The 10,219-nt window shown below is 36.8% G+C and overlaps 1 protein-coding gene across 1 annotated transcript in view; it reads left to right on the top strand.

Annotated features, from left to right (window-relative positions):
* The first annotated feature begins 42 nt into the window (after nucleotides 1-42).
* Nucleotides 43-10,219, top strand: part of KIF5B (kinesin family member 5B) — a 37,993-nt gene continuing 27,816 nt past the window's right edge. The window contains exons 1-2 of the mRNA XM_009325555.1: nucleotides 43-258; nucleotides 8,509-8,596. Coding sequence (XP_009323830.1) covers nucleotides 43-258; nucleotides 8,509-8,596 — 304 coding nt within the window. The remainder of the gene's footprint in view (nucleotides 259-8,508; nucleotides 8,597-10,219) is intronic.

The following is a 10,219-nucleotide window of genomic DNA, read 5'->3' as shown; positions in this document are numbered from 1 at the left end:
AGGGCAGAGCTTAGGAGGTGGCCTGTTAGTCTGTATGTGGGCATGGTCGGGCAAAGAGCAGGGAGCTGGTGGGGGCAGAGGTCCCCGAGCAGTGGGCGTTGGGTTGTAGGGACGTCGGGGGTAGCAGGTCAGGAAACCTTTGACGAAGGCTCTAGCGAAAGAAAGGCTTGCAACTTGAGGCGTAGCGTGAGGCTTCGTTACCGAGCCCGAGCCACAGGGCACGCTTCGGGTGTCCGCGGAAAACGCCCGAATTACGAGGTGGAGAGTAGCAGGCGAGTCCTGCAGTGTGTCCCCCGGCGAGGCTGTCCCTGGTTTTGGCGACCGTGATGAGTTTGACCGCTAAATACGTGCTCCAAATGCATGCGTTGGAGCTACCATCGAAGTAATTGTCTACAGAGAGTTTTTTGGGACGAAAATGCAGAACAACGGTGCAGGCTTCAGTTCATTGGCGCTTGTGATCTGTAAATCAGTCTTCGGCTGATAACTGGTTTTGTTTTTTTGTTTTTTAAATCGGAATAAACAGACCATTTGGCTTGTTACGTGTTTGTAAATGTATTTTAACTGAAGTCACCTTGCAAAGTATGAGGCCGGTTATAAAACAATCTGGATGTTACAGTGGAAAACATAATCCTTTCCTTTTTGTGTAGTGTGTCATATTTAGCTACAAAGTGGAACTTTAATATAAAATTAAAGTACAGTAGTTTATTGCTTGGTTTGGTTAGTATTGTACAAGCACGCTGTTCCCAATGTTTGTTTTATTTTTGCTAACTTTTAATTTCTGTTTTCATATAAATACTTTTCTCTCTAGAGACAGTGCTGGTTCTGCATTGCTGAAAGTAACTTAGATGTCAGTTATTATCTCTCTTCAAATTTTGGTTTTTATGTTCTCTTTCTTGAGGCTACCAATAATAGCTTTTTTGCGCAGTATCTGAAGTTGACGGAGGCAATTTAATAAAATACTTTTTTTAGTATGACTTACTAAATACTAATGCTCTAGTCTGTTAATATTCAACTGAATTTGTCAATAAAATATGGAATTCCGTGAGTCTGGAGCTACAAGAATGATAGCATGCTTGTGAAATGAGGTAATTTGGGCTTATTTCAGCTGGCAAATTAGTATCATGGAGTACATCTCTTCTTCCTGAGGTTGCACAGGTAAACTCCTCAGAGTAAGGAACCAAGCCTGGAAAATTTAACTAGAACAAACTATCTCACTTCCATCAGTGAATACCCATTCATTGTGACACTACATATTCTGTTTAAAATCCATGATTAAGTTTAGAAACTTTGATATTTTCTGACTTTTTAAAAATAAATTTTCCATGTGTTCTTTCAGTAGGTCTAGTCTAAAGAGAACAGAAAACTTAACGTTGTTTAAATACTCTTCAAGTATGCTTTAAAAATATCTAAAATGGAAATTGGGCTGAGGTGGTACTATATCTGAGTAGAACAGTCTGATGGCATGCTCTTGAGGGATCACGTGGGGCTTTCTGCTTGGGGTTAGTATTTAGTGTTACAAGTATACTTTGGTGTTTTCTGCATTGATAAAAATGACAACAAAAAATCCTTCAGTGGTCCTAGGTCCAGGACTTGCTGTGTCTGACTTTGGGGGAAAAACGCCCCCACAAAATTATTAGATTGAGTAGCAGTGACAGTATTTGAGTTCTGTTTCACAAAGTCGTAATAAAGGATTGATGTTCTGTGATTTTGTTCTTATAATGGTGGATATATGACAAGATTGATGTTCTCAAAGTTATGACTTGATTCTCTAAAACTGTTGAGGCAATAACTTGTGGGGTTTTTTACTTTTTTTTTTTAACAAGCTGACTAAGTTTTCACAAAGTTATGAACCTTCCAACTTGAGGCTGTAGCCAGCCATCCCTTGCATGTGTGTTGTAGAATTGCCCAAGGGAGGATAGTAACAGAAACAGTCCTTCTCATGAAACAGTTTCTAAAAACATTCCTCAATAAGCTGTATGTTTGGCTACTTTCCGCTGTTTGATTTCTGTCTTTATTGCTACATGTCCTATTGGCTGCCTGTTGAACAGTAATTGAGCCACTTTTTTTTTTTCTAGAACTGCTTTCCTCGGCTGCCTTAAGGACTTGCATCTTCTGTGTGCGCATGGGTCTGTGCTGAAACAGTGAAGGCTTCTTTAATAATACTTGGGAGTTGCCTGTAATGGTAGATAGGCGGTGGAAACTAGGAGATGGTGGAAGCAGAGCTTATACCAGACTGCAGATTTGACTCCTCTGTGGAGGAGGGTCGGGAGGGAAATCAGTGGCTATAACCAAACCCTCCTCCTTCCTTGACTTCCCTGTCATCTCTGAGCTATCTGTCCTCCCTTCTCTTCCTAGTGCCTACATAATTACTGGCATGGTTGTCTTTCTGGACAAGTGAGTTGTTTTGATTTGTGTGAGATAAAATACTTGTTTTAATTGTAGCTAGTGTGTAACAGCAATTTGAGGGGACACATGGTGTTGGTCTGTTTTAAAGAGCAGACTGTTTCAAAGTGTTGTCCTTCCGCAGGATGAAACTTTTTTAACTAGTAAAGAGCTTTTAAATTATTAATTAAAGGGGGCTTCTTTCCATTTTAATATTTTATTAATTTTTTTTCTAACGGCTCTTCCTGTTAAGTAAACATAAAGGTTTTGTTAAAACAGATAATAGGGTGACTTGTTATGAGTATATGGCTTTTATGTTAAACATCATAAATGTGCCTATATACAAAAATTGGCAGCAATTTGCTCATGCGTTTCAGGCTTTTGAGTAAGATGAAACAGGGAGGAATAGCAAGCTTATATATATGATTATGTACTTTATTTTTTTCAAATGCAAAACTGCTTGCAACTGAGTAGCTTTATAGTTCTGCATAACATATCTATACTTCTCTTTTAAAAACATTTCTATACCTAGTCTTGCTCATCTTACAGTTGTCCAAAAGGTAAGATAGATTACTGAATACAGTGACGCTCAAGGATTTCGGACTGAAGCCTAACCTGAGAACAATGCTGTCAAATGACTGAAGTGGCGAGGTTTATGGGCATTCACAGAAATGGGCAGTATCCCTCTGTCATCCAACTGTTTCTAGTAATGATCACAGTATATTCCTTATTTCTATGGCTTTTAAGAATGAATCATGGCTACCTGCCTGTATTTTCATATTTGTTTAGAATACTATTTTTTTTGTAAGTAAAATGTAATCCCTGTGATCCTGGGAAGAGCTTGAGACATTTAGCTTTCCTTTTCATTACCTTTTAAACTAGTATTGGATAGTAAGTGATAGCAAAGCTAGGTTTAAGTTATGTTAGAATGATATTAATGAAGATCACTTGCTTTTTACTGCAGCTTTTGGTAGCGGATTATTCAAAAGGAAAATGTAATTCATGTGCGTTGCTGAAAGAAAGGCTATGCTGGATCGTATAAATGCAAGAAACAAGGTGCATTCTTAAACCAACTTTTTTTTTTAAATTATTTTGCTAGCATGAAGGAAAGCACTGTTTAATTAGAAACACACAAATAAAAATGCTTAATGTCTACAGTGCAACTTAAACATAAATCAGAAATTGCAATCTGTAGCTGAAACAATAATAGTCTTTCAGTGTTACTCTCTAATTTTTATTTCATTCCATGAAATGGTGGATAATAGAGAAGTTTTTCAGATTATACTGGTATGATGATTTAACGGAAAGCAAATATTCTAGCTTACAGTAATGTGTAAAGGCAGAGCTATACTTCCCAGCTGCTGTACCACTTGCTTAGAAACACCTCTCTCATCTCATATTTGGTGGTTGTTCTGAAGTTCAATGACTGTTTTTATGCCAGCAGTGCTTACTTTTCTCTTCAGAAGAAATTCTTTACTACAGCAAAGCTTGGATAAAACTCTTCTTTCAAAATTTCTCTCTGTTTTGATGCTGGAAATTGAGTTTCAAGTCACAATTTTTTTAAAAATAAAATCACACAATTTAGTCCTTCTGTAACAACAATAAATAACTGCTGTAAAAGTTGATACTTGAGTTGTAGTATTTGCACACAAATAAGAAAAATAGGGCAGAAAGTGCTGAGACCCACTAACTGTTCTGTGTCGGCTGCAGTTTTGTATGCATAGAGCTAGGACACGAAGAAAATTCTTTTTCCTTATCCTAAAAATAAAATATTAATTTGGAACAGTGCCTCTTCACTCATTTGCAATGTTGGACTCTGTTAGGTGTGTCAAAGCAGCAATACCTTAGCTTAGTAATAGGAAGAACTGAGTCAGGTATTTGACATCATACTTTCCAGAAGTTGTTCGGTGTGAGATTTTTCTTTACCGTATTTTGTGCTGATGGGAAGAATGTTCTTTAATAAAGATGTGAAACTTAAAGGGGAGGTAAGCCCATTACTTATTACTTCAGCCCCTTACCAAGAATAAGCTAACCATGGGTGGGTATAATATTACTCTAGCAGTCCATTCTAGCAAAAACCAGAAAAGAGCATCTGGGTATGTTGTGGTAGAAAAATATGCTACTGATTTTCAAGTAAAGTTTCACTATTGACTTTGCTTCAGATACTAATGCACAGAAAATAAGGTGAACTAAGGTAGTGTTATGAGTAACCAGTTCTGTAGTTTACAGAAAGTTACAGTGGGAACATGAAAGATATTTTGAATTATTTCTGTGGAGATAACCTTAAGTATTTCTAGGACTTTTAAGGTAAGATTTCAGTCTAGTTGTGATCACAGATTTTTGTGTAGTCCTCATTGAAGGTACTGAGGAAAAACTAACTTTTCTAACGAACTCTCACATGTGCTCCAAATCTTGTAGAATTTAGAGGGGCTGAGCATCCTTTCATATAAGGATAACTGGTGACTAGTTTTTAAGTTAACTGCAGAACTGTGTACTTAAACGCTTTGTTAAGATTCCGTTTAACTACCACTAAATCATGTTGGCAGATGTACTTTTTTGAGGGCTGTGAGAGTGCTTGCAAAGTTTTTGCAGCGGGACCACATCGCTTCAGTACAAGCAACTACAGGAGCTGAAGTTGTCTTGTAGTTGATTACTGACAGAACAAATGCTAGGCCAGGAGTAAAAGTAAATGTTGAATTCTCTCTATTTGGAGAGAGGAAATCAGAAGCTCTGCTTGTTTGCTTGATATTTTGTGTTGCTTATAGGTTGTATGTTTTAAATTTTTATTAGGATTTGAGTAATATTTGCTGAAAATTTCTGGAGTATGTCAAAACAGCATCATAGCACGGTAGTGTAACTGCTACTACCGCTGTTATGGACACCATGTGGTAAAGTTGCTTGGACCTTTTGTGTTTTCAGTTCTATCATAATATCTGATTGTTTACTACTTGGAAGAAAAGGCATCTGGTATAGAAAAAATATCTGACACTTTAATCTTTCTCGATAAATCTCTTAAAGGTAATGAGGAGGCTTTCTAGGGCAGGGTAATCTGTAATACTGTTTTAGCTTTGTTTACAGCAGAAAGTAGACTGTAAAGAGAAGTGATAAGACATAGCATTGCAGATGTCAAAGATGTGAAACTCTATGAGTGGGAGTAACTTGTATTCTTAAAACATAATTATCCTGGAACCTGCTTGGCTAAACCTACTTGGTTAGGTATTGATTCAGTAATGATGGAGCAGGGACATACCTCTAATGTGGGTTTTAATAGGTGTGATAAGTGTACTGCAACCTGGGAGGGGAGGGAGTTATGTAATTGGATTTTTGAGTGCTTTGAAGTTGTATCGTGGCTTCATCAAGGAACCTATAATACTGAGGACATGTAAACAAATATTCCACTTGTCACTTCCCTATCCCTTGCAGGTGCAAAGTGGTATAAACAGGACCCCTTGTAAGGAGATTTTTTTTGGGGGGGGTCACAATTATTAAATTTTGTGGGTGTGTTGGTAGCAGTTGTTAACTTGAGGGAAATTAGAATTTGTCGTGTGCCTAGCAGCTTTCACTGTATAAATAAACAAGATGTAAAGGTATTACTGTCCGAGTGAAGTCCTTGTAGCTTGGTTTTCTGTTCTTACTAGACCATGGCATTCATCATACATGCTATTCTTTATATTAATGTTTTGTAAAACAAAAGAGACTGTAATTATATGAGATACTGTAATCTGGCTCTGTTCTCTTATGAAGGCATTTGAATGGTAATTGGAGAGTAGATAGTCTAAAAGTATTCTGTGTCTATGGATTACTCTCAGATTAGTAAATATCATTTTCCTTTAACTTAGATGAAGAAGAATAGTTCAATTCAGTCAACCTTTGCTTGGCAGAAGAATTAAAAAAAAAGCAAACAACAACCAAAACCCAAACCCCTCTAAACACTGTTTAAAAATTTAGAGGAGGAAAGCTTCTTCAGAACCTCCTGCAAACACCTGTAGATTGCAGGATGGTTGCAGTCTAGTGCAGGTTGTGCCTACAGTTCTTTCTAAACAAGGTATCTTCCTGTGCCAGAAACTAGGCTTGATTTTTAAGTTGGATTTCTCTGAAGTAAATAAAATCTCCTATTTGGCAGCAGAAATATTCTGTAGTAATATATAAATACATAGTAATGTATGTGTATACATTCAAACACATATACTATGCAAAATAACATTTGCATTCTAATGTACTTTTCTGTTCTCATACTTGTCATGCTTTATTGGGAACTGCAAAGATCAGATATGTTTGGATCTGTGAGAAATAGTGGATATTGTTAATAGTTGCTGCATACACTGTCAGAAGATCAAATCCAGGAACTTTCCCTAATTCTTCTAAAATCAATTTAATTGGAATAATTGTAATCTATATATTTTCTGGAGCAGTAATTTGGAGAACAGTTTAAATCTTACAAGTACAAACACACAAATTACTAATGCACAGATTGTTTGCAGTGATGTTGGACGCTATAACTCTTCTCACTATATTTTACCAATGTGTAATGGTAAATATGATCCTTCAAAATGGTATTATTTCAGTGCATACAAATATGCAGAAGAACTTGAGCATGAAACAGATCTGATTAATGTTTTGTGATGGAGATGACTTGCAGTGTGTAGTGTAGCCGATTGATATTTGTGAAGTTGGAAGTTTTCTGAAACTACAGCTGCTAGTGAGACAGAAAATGTATAGCTAGTGTTATCTTTTCTACAGTGACTTAGCTTTTTGTGTAATGTGTTCTCAGTCTTCGTTTTCTTACTTCAGGGTTACTTGAACTTGTTAGTTGTTTGTCTTCTGGTGTATGTAATGGCCTCAATTCTGCCTGTAGAACATATGAATTTGAGGTGTATTTGAAGCTAAAATGAGTAATTGAGAAGGCTTGTGATTTCCCTGCTGTGAAACAAGTGTTCTGACAAACTTCAGCACCTTGGGGATAGTTTCTGCTTATTGAGTCTTGTGGTTTCTTGAGCGTATTTACACAGTGAATGCTGTAATTATTTTTTCCAAGAGGGAGCTCATCCACCTGAATTCAAGCCCTCTCAGCAGACAGATACGTGTTGAATCTAAAAAGCTTTGTTTGGAGTTATGCTAGATGTTATTAAAAGACAAATGGAAGGTCAGGCTGGGGAGGGAATGTGGTGGGTGGGTGGGTGAGAGATGGAAGCTTTACTTGTTTCTTTGCCAGGGAGGCAGTTCCAGAATATCCTTGGGGGAGGATGATAATGAATTAAATTTAGGCAAAATGGAGCACTTACCGTTGCTAAACTCACTGCAACTGTTAACTGACCTAGGTCCCTTGTAACCTTGCCTGTCTGCTTGGCTACCTACTAAATCAAGCTCTGAAAATGCTACAAAAATTTGAACTTCATAAGATGAGCATAATAGTTCATATTCTAATGGATTGTCAGCTGCTTAGAACTGCGTTATGAAAATCTCTTCTTTAAAACAAAGCAAAATCCAACATTCCTTTCAAAAAGCTGTGTCAGAGCTTCCTCTTACAGTGTCTTCCAAAATGAGTCTTCTGTGAAAGGCTCCCTTCCTCCAAAGTGGCCTCTTCCTTCTTCTTATGGAGCTTTATTTTAGGGATATCATGTATAGGGAAATAGTTCTTGTGCTGACTATAGGTGATCTGAATGTTTCTTTTTGTTTTGAGATTTTCAACAAATATTACCAAGACAGATATTCTGTGTGATGTGGTATAAGCTGTTTTTAATAATGTGGGTTTACCAGAGTAAATCTGCTACCAGAGTAGAAGAGAATAAGGGGTTCTCAGATGTACAGACTAGGCATTGGTTTACCTTGTAAATCAAGTAAATTGAGGTCATGTGGCAGAGTAGTTTTGGAGAACTGTTTAGCTTGCTCTTGGAAACCAAATATATTTAATTCAAGGCCTTACTTGTAGGCAAGCATGTGAAGATTTAGGCAATACTATATAAGCTGATTTCTTTGCTGCAGTCTTCAAGTGCTTAAAATAAAAGATTGGGCTGAGACAGCATAGGCTACTTCTAAGCTACATGAACGAACACCTTCCAGTTCTACTTCCACTATCTGGTTTTTTAATACCTCTTCTGTGTCTTTTTTTTTTTCCCACCCCCCCAGTCCAAGCCATATATATTTGACCGTGTATTCCAGTCAAATACATCGCAGGAACAAGTATACAATGATTGTGCTAAAAAGATTGTCAAAGGTAAGGTGGAACAGCAACTTTAACCATAAGGAAAAGTCTCATATTCATGTGGATTTCAATGTTGAAAACTGATACTTCTGTTTTTCCCTTTTACCTTCTGAATGTTTAATAAAGGCAACATGGATCATAGCAGTATAAAATCATCCTGTAGTTGAGCTGATAAATTATGTCAGTGCTTAACCTGCTGTTTCAGTCAATTGCAATGTTTGATAACATTTACGTGTCGTGTTCTGGTTTTTTTGCAGTTCTCTGCAAAAGATTGTTTAAAACAATTTGTCAGAAATTAATCAAAATTAATGAATAGTTTCTTTTTTTCTTTTTCCTTCAAATTTATTCGTGAAAACATCCCACAATTGCTTTAGTTTGTTTGGAGGAATATAAGAGGAAAGGAAACTTGTGAAATCATGTGTATGCTATAGATCTTTTTTAAGCTTGTTTATTCTATACACAGTTTAAGGGGGATTTTTCTGAATGTGATTTTTAGCTTCACAATTAAAAGTTTAAACATGAGTTATTGCTGTGCATGTCACAGTGTACAGTTTCTCCAAACTCGAATTGTCAGAATTGGCCTAGTAACTTCAGAAAATCAAGTCTTATCACAAAGAAGGTTATACCACACTAAGTTGTTGTAGTAAGCAATTAGTTTCCTGAAAATAAAATTGATTAATTTCTTGAGGAGATTAGTAATAAGTTCTAATTGACACAACTTTCAAAACAACTTTAACAAAGCTTTCCTCTGAAATATCAACTATTAGTGACAAGAGAAGATTGGGTAAATGTAGGATTGTTTCGATCATTAGAAAAGTGAACTGCTGTGGAAAATCCATGCTGCTGCAAGTATTTAACCCTTTAATAAGTTAAATAGTAATCAGGATTAGGTCAGAAGTTTGCTCCTTAAAAATTGGAGTTACTGAAGAATTGTAATGCTGCTCCGTTCCTCCATAGAAAAATCTGATCTCTGTTTCTCTGTGCAGCATTTCTAGGCTGTGCTACATCATGTGGCAAATGAGCTCTAGTGGTGGTACAAATGGATTATGGCAAAGACTTCTCCATTTGGAGTATCTCATGCTTGTTTTTCGAAAACAAAAGTTTGCTTGCAGGTTGTGATTCTGCAGTAACTGACTTGTAAACAAACTAACCCGCCAGTCCTTCACCCATCAATCTAAAACTTTGGGTTGGTTCATTCATAATTTGAAATACAGGTATGGCCAAAGAGTAAGATGCTTGAAACTTACGGCATAGCCCATTCTCTTCACAATTGGATGATTAAACTTTCCTGAAGGCAGAAAATACTATAGCGTTCTTGTGTATGGTGGTTTCTTCTGAGTTATCAAAGACTATCTGTTCAACCTGGCAGTTGTATTGATTTCCTTTTTGTTCCTGACTCTGAAGCCCTGATTTTTCTGGTTGAAGGAACAGATGTTTCTAATACAGTAAACTTCTAAAATGCAGTCAGTGGTGGCTGAATGCATTAAAAGGGGTAGGGAGGAACACCTTCCCTCCCCCAACTCTAGTGCAGAGTTCCCAAACATTGAATCATTTAACTTGCTGAACATTTTAGGAACTGCCTGCTTGCATTCTATTTCATTTGACTTTCCTTTAGAAGAAGGAAATGAATTTTAA

Source organism: Pygoscelis adeliae, unplaced genomic scaffold (genome assembly GCF_000699105.1).
Source record: "Pygoscelis adeliae isolate BGI_AS28 unplaced genomic scaffold, ASM69910v1 Scaffold175, whole genome shotgun sequence".
Taxonomy (NCBI): Eukaryota; Metazoa; Chordata; class Aves; order Sphenisciformes; family Spheniscidae; genus Pygoscelis; species Pygoscelis adeliae.
This window is presented reverse-complemented; position numbering and strand designations above follow the sequence as displayed.